The sequence below is a fragment of the Lithobates pipiens genome, unplaced genomic scaffold, assembly GCF_037356315.1.
Source record: "Lithobates pipiens isolate NorthernLeopardFrog02 unplaced genomic scaffold, aLitPip1_a1.2 Scaffold_27, whole genome shotgun sequence".
In the NCBI taxonomy this organism is placed as follows: Eukaryota; Metazoa; Chordata; class Amphibia; order Anura; family Ranidae; genus Lithobates; species Lithobates pipiens.
In genome coordinates this window covers 224,370,042-224,384,678 of record NW_027507788.1, presented here as the reverse complement: position 1 = coordinate 224,384,678, position 14,637 = coordinate 224,370,042, and the positions used below count along the sequence as shown (strand labels likewise).

Sequence of the window (14,637 nt, the reverse complement as noted above, 5' to 3'; positions counted from 1 at the left end):
GTGGGGGGTGAGATGAGGAGATGATGAGGTGGGGGTGAGATGAGGAGATGATGAGGGTAGGGGGTGAGATGAGGAGATGATGAGGGTGGGGGGTGAGATGAGGAGATGAGGGGTGGGGGGTGAGATGAGGAGATGATGATGGTAGGGGGGTGATGATGAGGTGGGGGTGAGATGAGGAGATGCGGGTAGGGGGGTGAGATGAGGAGATGATGAGGGTAGCGGGGTGAGATGAGGAGATGATGAGGGTAGCGGGGTGAGATGAGGAGATGATGAGGGTAGCGGGGTGAGATGAGGAGATGAGGTGGGGGTGAGATGAGGAGATGATGAGGTGGGGGGGTGAGATGAGGAGATGATGAGGGTGGGGGGGTGAGATGAGGAGATGATGAGGGTAGGGGGTGAGATGAGGAGATGATGAGGGTAGCGGGGTGAGATGAGGAGATGATGAGGGTAGGGGGTGAGATGAGGAGATGATGAGGGTAGGGGGTGAGATGAGGAGATGATGAGGGTAGCAGGGTGAGATGAGGAGATGATGAGGGTAGGGGGGTGATGATGAGGTGGGGGGTGAGATGAGGAGATGCGGGTAGGGGGGTGAGATGAGGAGATGATGAGGGTAGCGGGGTGAGATGAGGAGATGATGAGGGTAGCGGGGTGAGATGAGGAGATGATGAGGGTAGCGGGGTGAGATGAGGAGATGAGGTGGGGGTGAGATGAGGAGATGATGAGGTGGGGGGTGAGATGAGGAGATGATGAGGGTGGGGGGGGTGAGATGAGGAGATGATGAGGGTAGGGGGTGAGATGAGGAGATGATGAGGGTAGCAGGGTGAGATGAGGAGATGATGAGGGTAGGGGGTGAGATGATGAGGGTAGGGGGTGTGATGAGGAGATGATGAGGGTAGGGGGTGAGATGATGAGGGTAGGGGGTGTGATGAGGAGATGATGAGGGTGGGGGGGTGAGATGAGGAGGTGGGGGGTGAGATGATGAGGGTGGGGGGTGAGATGATGAGGGTGGGGGGTGAGATGATGAGGGTGGGGGGTGAGATGAGGAGATGATGAGGTTGGGGGGTGATTTTTCCCCGTGTGAAAGGGGCATAAGTGTCCCAAGAAATGAGATACACCTGATGTACTGAAGGCCTGATCAGAAGTGATCAATTTTCAGTGATTGGCACCATAGTTTGTAGACTCTCTAACTTTCACAAAGACCAAATAATATACACTAATGTGGGTTATGTTTACCAAAGATATGTAGCAGTATAAATTTTGGCCAAAATTTATGAATAAAAATTATTAATTGGGAGCCGAGCTCCAGCCTGTCACCTGCGGACGGGCGATGGAGGCGTCACGTGACTGGGGTGACGCAGCTGTCTGCAGCGACGTGGAGTCATGGCGGCTGTGATCCAGTGAGAGGAGAGAGAGCGGGAGAGAGGGAATGATCAGACTACTGATCCTTTAGCAACATGGGTGCCAACAGCAGCACGATTAGCGAGCTCTCCGAGAACGACTATTTGAAGAAACTGTCCGGGACCGAGACCATTTCTGAGAATGAGCCCTTCTGGAACCAGCTCCTGTCTTTCACCTTCTGCACCCCAACAAACAGTGCTGATTCAAAGGTGTTGGAGGAAGCGACCATCAACATCTGCAAAGCATTAATTGAAAACAACCCAAGAACAGGAAACCTTGGCTCTCTAATTAGGGTGCTATTATCCCGGACTAAAGAACTGAAGATATCTGCATAATGTCAGAATCAGCTCTTCCTCTGGCAGACCCACAATGCCCTCTTCATAATTAGCTGTCTGCTGAAGGTCTTCATCAGCCACGTCTCTGAGAGGGAGCTAATCAATCACTTCTCCTATCACCAGACCGAGCCTGGAACATACGAGTCTGACATAGAAGATCTTTTGGAGGAATTGCTCTTTTGCCTCATCCATCTGATTGTGGAAGTTCCTCTTCTTGACATTACATACAATGTTCTGCTGGAAGCTGTGACTGTCCTCATCGTGTTTTTGTCCTATCAGCTTTTCCACAAGGAGATCATTCATGAGAGCATCATCCACAAATACCTGATGCATGGCCGCTGTCTTCCGTACACTAGCCGATTGGTGAAAACGTTACTGTCAGGGTTCCTCCCGCACAAAACGTGCAGATGCGCGTACGCGATGTGCGTTAGCGCGGTTTGGCGCCAGTGGGCCTATTTAAAGAAGGCTGCTGCATCTATTCGGTGCTGTTTGTCTGCAGCTCTGTACCTGAACTACCTGCTATCTGCCTGCTGTTGTGATATCTGACCCGGCTACCGTCTGACCTCGCTGACCTCTCCTGCTCTGACCCCGGCCTGCCTGACCTTGCTTTGGACTGAACCTTTGTTGCCGAACCTCTGCCTGCCTGCACTTCTCTCCTGCCTGCTGTACTTGCCTGCCTGCTTATCCGTTGTGACCCGGCCCGCCTGACTACTCTTCTGCTGTTCAAGTGTGCTGCACCCAGTCTTTGCTGCCATTGCCTTGCCTGCTGATCGCTGCCTGCCTGTCTACCAACTTCTCTGCAGTACCAGCATCCAGAAGAACCAGCCGCTGCTTCCAGTCAGACACTCCTACCCCGCTGCGCTCACGGGGCCACTGTCTCCATTCCAGTGGTCCCTGAACCAGAGCTGTAAGAGAAGTCTTCTTCCATCAAGTCGGGCTCATCACCAGGAAACCTAACAGTACATACAGCCCCATGACTGAGCCTGCGGGAGAAGCTTCTGCCATGAAGGAGATCTGCACCCACTTAGCGGCCCTTACACAGGCTATGAAGTCGCTCCAAGAGGGATATACCAGACTGGAAGAGCAAGTTCAACACCTTTCCGGTACCAGTCCTTCCACCTCAGCATCACCTCCTCTTCATACTCAGCCTGCTACCCAGCCTGCAGTGGTGATGCTCCCTCCTGAACCGAGAGTACCTGTTCCAGAAAGGTTCTCAGGAGACCGATCCAAGTTCCGGGCCTTTCGTAATGCCTGTCAGCTATACTTCGCCCTCCAACCCAGGACTTTTTCACTTGAAGCTACCAAGGTGGGGTTTGTGATATCGCTACTACAGGGAGAACCCCAGACGTGGGCCCACCGTCTCCTGGAGGGTGACAGTGCTATTACCCATTCCCTTTCTTCATTCTTTGAGGCTATGGCACAGCTTTATGAAGATCCTCAGCGAACTGCCACAGCCGAATCTGCTCTGTCTGCGCTCCAGCAGGGCCGCCGTGCGGCCAAGGACTATGTTACTGACTTTCGGCGCTGGAGCGCAGACACCCAATGGAATGACTCTGCTCTAAGACATCAGTTCCGCATGGGCCTCTCTGAGGGACTGAAAGATGAACTGGCCCGTGTCGGCATCCCGGACTCTTTGGAGGAGTTGATCACCTTGGCCATACAAATTGACCGTCGACTTCGGGAACGGCAGGCCGAGCGCTCAACTCAGTCTCAGCGCTCGAATTTGATGACTGCAAGGGTTCCTATTCCCGCCTTCTGTCCTCAGCCTGCTCTGCAAAGGGACCCTGCCAGTCCTGCTCCTGACACTCCTGAGCCAATGCAGCTGGAATTGATACGTCCCACCTTGTCTCCAGAGGAACGTGCCGTCGTCGCCAGCTGAATTTGTGCCTTTACTGCGGGGGGTCCGGACATTATGTTAACAACTGCCTTGTTAAGACACGTAAGTGACTTTCCTCTGTGTCTCCTGTTCCTGTTTCCCTGCCAGCCAGCACAACCCACCTTGCTCTCCCTCTCTCATTGCAGTTCCAGGGAAGGACGGTCTCCACCAGCGCCATCGTTGATTCTGGGGCTTGCAGTTGTTTTGTCGATGCCACCTTTTCCAGTCTGCAAGCCTTGCCCCTTTTTTTTTTTGCCCCTTCAGAAGAAAACCCACGGACTGTCTGTGTTCTTGGCTGATGGGTCCCGCATCAAATCGGGGCAAGTAACCCAAGAGACGCTACCCTTGATGGATTGTACCCCTTCCCAGCACAAAGAGCTCCTCACCCTTGATGTGATTTCTTCCCCTCTATTTCCTGTGATCCTGGGTATCCCCTGGCTTCAGGCCCATAATCCCTGCATCAACTGGGCTACAGGGGAGATCAAGTTCCAGTCCAGCTACTGCCAAGAGCACTGTCTTGGTGTGAATTCTGTTGTGCCCTCTACCCTTCTTTGCCTTGATTCTGATCAGGACTTATGCCAGCTGGTGCCTGAACCATACCATGAATTTTTAGATGTTTTCAGCAAGCGAGGAGCAGACACACTTCCACCTCACCGCCCCTATGACTGTCCTATTGAACTTCTTCCAGGAGCTGAGATCCCGTTTGGGCATATCTTCCCCTGTATGAAAAGGAGCAGGAGGCCTTAAAGGTTTATATTACAGAAAACTTGGAGAAGGGGTTTATACGTCATTCCACCTCCCCAGCAGGCGCTGGAATATTTTTTGTGACCAAGAAAGACCAGTCGCTCCGGCCCTGCATGGACTATCGTGAGCTTAATAAGATCGCGGTCAAGAACCGTTACCCTCTTCCTCTGATGCCGGAGCTCTTTCAGAAACAGCCTGAGGAATTTTTCATCCCCTGTCTGGTCCTTAGTATATAACTCTGGGGTCGGCCTGTACTGGAATCCCCAGGACATTCAACTCTTCACCATGGATTCCGGTTGATCAGCTTGCTGCAAACAAGAGACATAGCTCTTTATCGGATGGCTTGGCTAATGGAGAGAGGGAGCCGTTGACATTCACTGCTCTGCTCTCACCCACCAATCCTCTATAATGTGTGGAAACCTCTGATGGCCTCCAGGCTTGTGGAGTTATGTCCTAAGGTTGTACGCAGTGTGTGACTGTTTATAATGCTTCCATCGGGGGTGCTTACATCTCAACCAACCTACCCGTTTCATTTGTTTTCCTTTATTATAATTGATTGTTGATGCAGATAAGTATATTTTTATTTCAGTGGAAGGGGGAATATTTTAAATGTATCTGTTTACTTTGGGTTAATAAAGCTGTGAAATGAAAAAAAAATAAATAAAAAATTATTAATTGGCAAAATTTTATGACCGAAACAAAGAAAAAGGCACAAAATTAACCTGTGTTTTTTTTTTTTTGCCCCTTCAGAAGAAAACCCACGGACTGTCTGTGTTCTTGGCTGATGGGTCCCGCATCAAATCGGGGCAAGTAACCCAAGAGACGCTACCCTTGATGGATTGTACCCCTTCCCAGCACAAAGAGCTTCTCACCCTTGATGTGATTTCTTCCCCTCTATTTCCTGTGATCCTGGGCATCCCCTGGCTTCAGGCCCATAATCCCTGCATCAACTGGGCTACAGGGGAGATCAAGTTCCAGTCCAGCTACTGCCAAGAGCACTGTCTTGGTGTGAATTCTGTTGTGCCCTCTACCCTTCTTTGCCTTGATTCTGATCAGGACTTATGCCAGCTGGTGCCTGAACCATACCATGAATTTTTAGATGTTTTCAGCAAGCGAGGAGCAGACACACTTCCACCTCACCGCCCCTATGACTGCCCTATTGAACTTCTTCCAGGAGCTGAGATCCCGTTTGGGCGTATCTTCCCCCTGTCTGAAAAGGAGCAGGAGGCCTTAAAGGTTTATATTACAGAAAACTTGGAGAAGGGGTTTATTCGTCATTCCACCTCCCCAGCAGGCGCTGGAATATTTTTTGTGACCAAGAAAGACCAGTCGCTCCGGCCCTGCGTGGACTATCGTGAGATTAATAAGATCACGGTCAAGAACTGTTACCCTCTTCCTCTGATGCCGGAGCTCTTTCAGAAACTGAGATCAGCCATGATTTTCTCCAAGTTGGACTTAAGGGGGGCTTACAACCTGGTTCGCATTCGGGCTGGGGACGAGTGGAAGACAGCATTCAGGACACGTTTCGGGCATTACGAATACCTGGTCATGCCCTTTGGCCTTTGTAATGCTCCTGCCACCTTCCAGCATCTTATTAATGATGTGTTCAAGGACTTCCTGGACATTTTTGTGATCGTCTACTTGGACGACATTTTGATTTTTTCGGGGTCTCTCGAACAGCATCGGGGTCACGTGGGCAGGGTGCTACTCCGGCTCTGTCAGCATGGACTGTATGCTAAGGCTGAGAAGTGTAGCTTTGAGCAACGGAACATTCAATTCCTCGGGCTTGAGATCTCCCCGGCTGGCATCAAGATGGATCCTCAGAAGGTTTCCGCTGTTCTGGACTGGCCTGCACCTACGGATAAAAAGGGGGTACAACGTTTTGTGGGCTTTGCAAATTTTTACAGAAAATTTATTAAGGGATTTTCCGCCATAATTGCCCCCATTACCCAGTTGACAAAACAGTGTGTACGCTTCCACTGGGGGTCGGAAGCCCAGGAGGCCTTTGAGAGACTCAAAAGACTGTTCACCTCTGCCCCCATCCTCAGCCACCCAGATCCTTCCCTACCATATATTCTTGAAGTGGACGCTTCCGAAGTAGCTGTGGGGGCAGTTGTGTCCCAGAGGCAAGGCGACAACGATTTGATGCACCCCGTAGGGTTCTTCTCCCGAAAGCTTTCCCCTGCCGAGAAGAATTATGATGTCGGTGACCGTGAATTACTCGCTATCAAATCTGCCTTGGAGGAATGGAGGTACTTGTTGGAAGGTGCAGTTCATCCAGTGTTGATCTACACTGACCACAAGAACCTTGAATACCTGAGGACTGCCAAGTGTCTGAAGCCCCGACAGGCCCGTTGGGCCCTGTTTTTCTCACGTTTCTGTTTCCACATTACTTACCGTCCCGGATCTAAAAATGTGAAACCAGACGCGCTCTCGCGTATGTACGATTGCCCCAAAGACCTTGCTGCTCCGGACACCATACTACCTGCGAGTACCTTTCTACTTGTGCAACCAGACTTGCTGGCGCTGATCAGGGAGGCATCCACTAATTCACCTGCACCACCATAGGTCACACTGATTTCCAGAGGGGGTCTTCTATGGAAGGAGAGCCAAGTTTTTGTGCCTGAAAGCATCCGGATTAAAGTTCTAGCCCTCCTCCATGATCACCCGTTAGCAGGACACTTTGGGCCTCGGAAGACCTTGGAATTGGTACAGCGTACCTTCTGGTGGCCCGGCCTAAAGGATTTCTGCAAGAAGTATGTCGACTCCTGTCCTGTGTGCATCCGGAGCAAGGCAACAAGGAATCGGGCCTGGGGACTTCTGAAGCCTCTTCCTGCACCCGATCGGCCTTGGAGGATGATCACGATGGACTTTATTGTCGAGCTTCCCTGATCTGAAGGTTGCACAGCCATTTTTGTGGTTGTAGATAGACTGACTAAGATGGCCCATTTCTTGCCCTTGAAAGGGACTCCATCTGCTCCAGAGACGGCCCGTGTCTTCATTAAGGGGATAGTCAGACTGCATGGAGTACCTGCTAACATCGTGTCTGACAGGGGGGTCCAATTCACTTCCCGGTTCTGGAGGGCCCTGTGTGAGTGTTTGAAGATCGAGCTGGCTCTGTCATCTGCCTACCACCCCCAGACCAATGGACAGACTGAGCATACCAACCAGACTCTGGAGCAGTACATTAGATGTTTCACGTCCTTTGTCCAGGATGATTGGGTATCTCTGCTGCCCCTTGCGGAGTTTGCCTACAACAACGTTAGTCACTCAGCCACAGGGCAGTCCCCGTTTTTTGCTAATTACGGGTTTCACTTAACCTTTCTGCCTGACTTTCTTCCAGAGTCACCAGTTCCAGCGGTTCAGGACACAGTGACCTTCCTCAGTCATAACAATCGGGTGTTACAAGAGGCGGTATCTAAAGCGCAAGCAGACAGCAAGAAGGCCTTTGATCGTAAGAGAAGAGGGGAATTGAACCTGCAGGTCGGAGATCAGGTATGGCTTTCCACGAACAATCTTAAATTAGCCTGTCCTTCTAAGAAACTTGCGCCCAAATTTTTGGGACCCTTTCCTGTAAAGAGAAGGATTAATGAGGTGTCATATGAGTTAGTCTTGCCTGATTCAATGAAAATCCACCCGGTCTTTCATGTGTCCTTGCTGAAGCCCTAGGTGCCCGATCCCTTCCCGGGTAGAAGTTCCAGACCACCTCAACCCATTCTTATCGATGGTAGCGAAGAGTATGAGGTAGAGGCTATCCTCGATTGTAGAAGGGGACAAGGTCAGAGACAGTTTTTGGTTAAGTGGAAGGGGTACGGTCCAGAAAGTAATTCGTGGGAACCCGATGGTAATTTGCATGCCAACAGACTGGTCCGTGCCTTTTTCTCTGCTCATCCGGAAAAGGGGCACCTTGTGGGCACCCGGAGGTTGCCCCTTGTGGGGGGGCAATGTCAGGGTTTCTCCCGCACGAAACGGGCAGATGCGCAGGTGCGCGTACGCGATGTGCGCGTACATGATCACGACGTTCGCGATCTTCACGTGCGTATTAGCGCGGTTTGGCGCCAGTGGGCCTATTTAAAGAAGGCTGCTGCATCTATTCGGTGCTGTTTGTCTGCAGCTCTGTACCCGAACTACCTGCTATCTGCCTGCTGTTGTGATATCTGACCCGGCTACCGTCTGACCTTGCTGACCTCTCCTGCTCTGACCCCGGCCTGCCTGACCTTGCTTTGGACTGAACCTTTGTTGCCGAACCTCTGCCTGCCTGCACTTCTCTCCTGCCTGCTGTACTTGCCTGCCTGCTTATCCGTTGTGACCCGGCCCGCCTGACTACTCTTCTGCTGTTCAAGTGTGCTGCACCCAGTCCTTGTTGCCACTGCCTTGCCTGCTGATCGCTGCCTGCCTGTCTACCAACTTCTCTGCAGTTCCAGCATCCAGAAGAACCAGCCGCTGCTTCCAGTCAGACACTCCTACCCCGCTGCGCTCACGGGGCCACTGTCTCCATTCCAGGGGTCCCTGAACCACAGCTGTAAGAGAAGTCTTCTTCCATCAAGTCGGGCTCATCACCAGGAAACCTAACAAGATCATTTATGAGAGCATCATCCACAAATACCTGATGCATGGCCGCTGTCTTCCGTACACTAGCCGATTGGTGAAAACGTTACTGTATAACTTCATCCGCCAAGAAAAAAGCCCGTCTCCGGGGTCTCACTTGTTCCAGCAACAGGCAGACGGCGGGGGTCTTCTCTACGGCCTGGCATCTGGTGTGGCAAGTGGACTTTGGACAGTGCTAACACTAGGCGGCGTGGGTAGCAAACCAACCCCCCAACAGGAGCAGTCTTCACCCCTGGCTAACCAGAGTCTGCTACTTCTTCTGGTCCTCGCCAACCTAACTGATGCACCAGATTTTCCGAATCCTTTCCGACAGTCTATCACTTCCTTCAGGAATACACAAGACAGCTCTGTTCCACCCAGCCCCAGCGCGCACTCATTTCAGATCAATTTCAACAGTCTGTACACAGCCCTCTGCGAGCAGCAAACGTCAGACCAGGCCACCCTCCTCCTGTACACCTTACTACATCAGAACAGCAATGTTCGCACTTACGTCCTGTCCCGCACAGACATTGAGAGCCTTGTTCTGCCCATTCTGGAGATCTTGTACCATGTCGAGGATCGGAATGCCCACCACGATTATATGGCTCTGATCATTCTTCTCATCCTGACAGAAGATGATGGCTTCAATCGCTCTATTCATGAAGTGATACTAAAGAACATCACCTGGTACTCCGAACGTGTACTTACTGAGATCTCTCTGGGCAGTCTACTCATTTTAGTAGTGATCCGAACCATTCAGTACAACATGACCCGCACCAGGGACAAGTATCTTCACACCAACTGCTTGGCAGCTCTGGCCAACATGTCGGCTCAGTTCCGCTCCCTCCACCAGTATGCTGCGCAGAGGATCATCAGTTTGTTTGCGTTGCTATCTAAAAAGCACAACAAAGTCCTGGAGCAAGCCACACAGTCTCTTCGAGGACAGCTTGCCTCGGATGACTCTCCACTTCCTGACTATGCGCAAGACTTAAACGTGATAGAGGAAGTCATCCGAATGATGTTGGAAATCATCAACTCCTGCCTGGCCAATTCTCTCCACCACAACCCTAACCTGGTGTATGCCCTTCTGTACAAGCGGGAGCTGTTCGAGCAGTTTCGCAGTCACCCTTCCTTCCAGGACATCATGCAGAATATTGACATGGTTATCAGCTTCTTCAGCTCACGTTTGGAGCAGGCTGGAACGGATCTGTCAGTAGAACGAGTCCTGGAGGTCATCAAACAAGGAGTCGTTGCTTTGCCGAAAGACAGACTCAGGAAATTTCCTGAGCTGAAGTTCAAATACGTGGAAGAGGAGCAGCCCGAGGAATTTTTCATCCCCTATGTCTGGTCCTTAGTATATAATTCTGGGGTCGGCCTGTACTGGAATCCCCAGGACATTCAACTCTTCACCATGGATTCCGGTTGATCAGCTTGCTGCAAACAAGAGACATAGCTCCTTATCGGATGGCTTGGCTAATGGAGAGAGGGAGCCGTTGACATTCACTGCTCTGCTCTCACCCACCAATCCTCTATAATGTGTGGAAACCTCTGATGGCCTCCAGGCTTGTGGAGTTATAAGGTTGTACGCAGTGTGTGACTGTTTATAATGCTTCCATTGGGGGTGCTTACATCTCAACCAACCTACCCGTTTCATTTGTTTTCCTTTATTATAATTGATTGTTGATGCAGATAAGTATATTTTCCTGGTGCCTATCCATGGCAGCATACCTGTGACAAGCTCCGCCTTGGCTCCTCCCTCAGGACTAGTGAATATTATAAAAGAAAAGGTTAGTACAGCCCCCGCATTCTCCTTTTTTTCCTCATACCTCATGGCAGTGAATCCTGGTCGGCCTCCTTACCTTCTGCATTCGGCAGCGTCCGTCCGGGTTCAAGCCTCTCCTGGACGCAGTTCCTTCTCTTGGGCAGCTAAACGCGCTTATAAGGTTGGAAGTCCCTTCTGTAGGATCTTTTGGGACAAGCAGTTTGTCTCTTAAGTAAGAGCTTTACCTGCAGTATGGGCGTTCAGGCTCCAGTCTATGGCAGCAGAGGTGGCAGCTTTGCTCTGTTCCTGAGACTTGTTGTTCCTCTCCAGTCTCACCTGTCCTTTCTCTCTCTCTCTTGCGCTCTGGTTCCCCTGGTTCCCATAGTTTTAGGAGGTCCCCCTTCCTTTGCCACGTGCGTTTGCCATCCTTAGACTCACTAGGGGCCGCACGCGGCGAGTCTGTGTTATTTTATGATAGTTCAGCGTTCCCGCCGTCGTCTGCGCATGCGCCGGCGGGTCGTATGTTTCGACGGCCAAGTCTCGACGTTCGGCGCATGCGCGGTAGCGTCAGAGGATTCGACGGCCATTTTGACTGAGGGCGAATGGTTCCTTTTGCCCTCAGAGCGTCAGGGGAGAAGCTCAAGCGTGCCATCACTCCCCCTCCTCCTATTTATTTCCCCAGCAGCACAAGTGAAATGCCTGTGGTCAACAAGAGAATTACACTCTAGAGTTCCAGGCTATATCCTCCCCTGTTAAGGTAAGGCATGTCTTAATGCATTTGTTTTCTTATACATGTGAGTATGCGAATATATATATGTATAGCTCTGAAGGAATAACTCGTTCATTGAAAGTGTATTAATTTATTAATTTATTGATTTATTAAATTATTAAATTATTTAAACATTTCTTTTTTCATCGGAGCCTCCAAAAAAAAAAAAAAAAATGGATGTTTAAAAAAAAACAAAAACACAGCACACAGTAACAGGGCAGGGAAGTCATTACTTATGCAGGCAAATTCCCTTTTTTTCCACGAATCAGCGCACGTCCGGTTGACGTCTTTTCCTCTGACTCTTTCCTAGCCGTTACCTCTGCTAAGCTGCCTAACATGAGCCTTGCGCCGCCCGCTCAAGATCCTACTCTACTCCCAAGGTAAGGACCTACGCCCAGGTAAGTTTAAAAAAAAAAAAAAAAAAAAGAGTGCACTAAGGACGGTACTTTTTGTATTTCAGTCCTGTACGCCAGAAGACGTCTAAGAAGACCTCAAGGCGATATGAAGATGATGATCATGATTCCTGTCACAGCAGGGACAGGTCGCCCAGACATGGGCATTACAGAAGTGGCAGGAAAGCTTCAGCCAAGAGGCGCCGTCATTCGCGCTCCCCGAGACCTAGACCTACTAGATGTCAGGCCTGCGGAAGCACTCCGCTTCCAGATAAACTGATTTGTCGAGATTGCCTTAGAGACTATGCAGCGGACAGAGAGTCTGAGGGCCTTCAAGTGGCAGATCTCCTCAAAAAGGCAGTAAAAGACTCCCTTGCGGAATTGGTCGCCACAATGCCGACGCAACAACCGGCATCCCCTCCTCAGGAACAGATGGCTGAGGCCTCCATTCCTGGACCATCCACGAGTGCAAGTGGTCGTCCGTTCCCTCCCTCCTCCTCTAAGCATCAGGACGAAAGGGCCATTTCAGAGGATTCTTTAGATGACGCAGATGCCTCTGGCTTTGCCTTCGCCATGGTCCAGCCTTATGTGCAGGCTGTCAAACAAGCAATCGGTTGGGAGGATTCCATCATGGAGGTCAGGAGGTCCAGATCATACTTCCCCTTCCTTAAGCGCCAGATCTCCTTCTTCCCTCTTATGGAGGAAATCAGGGAAGTGATCGAGGAAGAATGGGCGAGGACAGACAAAAGACTTTCCACCAATCGATTGGGAAAATTATACCCTCTCTCTGAGGCAGATTCCAAAATGCTGGAGGGCCCTCCGGTGGTAGATGCCGCAGTGGTAAGGCTGGCCAAGAATGTCACTTTGCCCCTAGAAGATTCAACTTCCTTCAAGGACCCTCTGGACAGGAGGATGGACCTCGACCTTAAGAAGGCCTATCAGATGGCAGGAAATGCCTGTAAACCTGCAATAGCCCTGACATCAGTGTCCAATGCATTACGCGTCTGGACAGATAATATAGAGTCGGGAATCCAACAGGATATCCCTAAAGAAGATATAATCAAGGCATTGGATGAGCTGAAGCTCTCAGCTGACTTCATTGGGGAGGCCACCATCGACTCGATTCGTTGCTCCGCAAGGGCAATGCTTCACACAGTAATGGCCAAAAGGGCACTGTGGCTAAAACCATGGGCAGCGGACGTTGCCTCGAAGCAAAATTGGTGCAAGATACCTTTTGACGGTAGAGCCTTGTTCGGGGAAAAACTTGACAAGGCCATCTCTCGGGTCACTGGCGGAAAGTCAGGCCTACTTCCCCAAGACAGGCGATCCAGACGTTTCAGATCATCCGCACCAAGGTTCCAATACTCCAAAAATAGGGACTACCGTCAATCCAGACAAGGGAAAGGCTTCAGGCACAACTGGAAAAGCACACAGTCTACATTTCTCAAGTCCAGGAGGCAGAGGCCAGTACCCACCCCACAGGATCCATCAAAATCCCTTTGACGCCAGGCCAGCCCAAGTGATCCCTGTGGGGGCCAGGTTGAAACAGTTCTCAAAGATTTGGGAACAAAAATGCAGGGATCCTTGGGTAGTTGCAACAGTCAAACACGGTCACTTCTGGTCTTTCCTAAACAAACCTCCCAAGGACTTTTTTTCCCCGACAAGGGTATCAAGATCCCCTCAAAAAGCGGAAGCTCTAAAGCAATTTCTTCTTTCCCTACAGGAGCAATGAGCAGTAGTTCCAGTGCTTCCATCCGAGAGTTTTTTAGGTTTCTATTCCACCCTATTTCTAGTCCCCAAGAGAAACGGAGGGTGGAGAACCGTGATAGACCTAAAGAGGCTAAATCGCTATATCTTTCTGGAAAAATTCAAGATGGAGTCTCTACAGACGATTATTCGCGTAGTCCAACCAGGGGATTGGATGTTGTCAATAGACCTGCAAGACGCTTACTTACACATACCCATACTCCCTACGTTCCAGAAATACCTGAGATTCGCGGTGGGGCAAGTACATCTCCAATTTCAGAGCCTTCCATTTGGCATCTGCACGTCACCCAGAGTCTTTACAAAGACCCTGATTGCCATCATAGCACCTCTGAGAGAATTGGGGCTCCGGGTGTATCACTATCTGGACGACCTTCTACTCCTGGCGAAGGACTCAACCCAGTTATTGGAACACAGGAATATCCTATTGACAACACTAGTGGATTTTGGATGGAAGATAAACCACGAGAAAAGTCTCCTCTCTCCGACTCAAGAGATGGTCTATCTGGGAGCCCTGTTCAATACAATGAACGGAACGGTGTCTCTCCCACCTCAGAAGGTATCTTCCATTGTCCAACAAATGAAGAAGGTGAGCTCGAGATCCTACCTGACAGCCTCAAATTGTTTGAGCCTGATAGGACGGATGTCATCATGCAACCCTATGGTCCCCTGGGCCCACTGGCATTTGAGACATTTTCAGCTGGAGTTCTTAAGACTGTGGAACAGACGATATCTATCCCAACCCATACACCTGACGACCCGGATGCTCAGGAGTCTACATTGGTGGATGAAGAGACAGACGCTTCTGAAGTCTCGCCCGCTAGGGCATGTCGACTGGATCATATTTACTACCGATGCCAGCGCAGCTGGTTGGGGAGCACATTCCAACCAGACCTCAGTACAAGGAAGATGGTCCTTCAATGCAGCCGGCATGGTGTCCAATGTCCTGGAGCTCAGAGAGGCCTATCTTGCACTGCTAGCCCTGGAGTTCGAGATTTCGGGCAAACCAG

General features: G+C 50.7%; 1 protein-coding gene across 1 annotated transcript; it reads left to right on the top strand.

The window, feature by feature from the left end:
- The first annotated feature begins 1,307 nt into the window (after nt 1-1,307).
- LOC143934567 (dymeclin-like) lies at nt 1,308-10,502 on the top strand. The gene is given in 2 exon segments (XM_077458302.1): nt 1,308-2,104; nt 8,992-10,502. Coding segments are annotated over 2 exon segments (2,025 nt in total). The 5' UTR covers nt 1,308-1,454; the 3' UTR covers nt 10,367-10,502.
- The last annotated feature ends 4,135 nt before the right edge of the window (nt 10,503-14,637 follow it).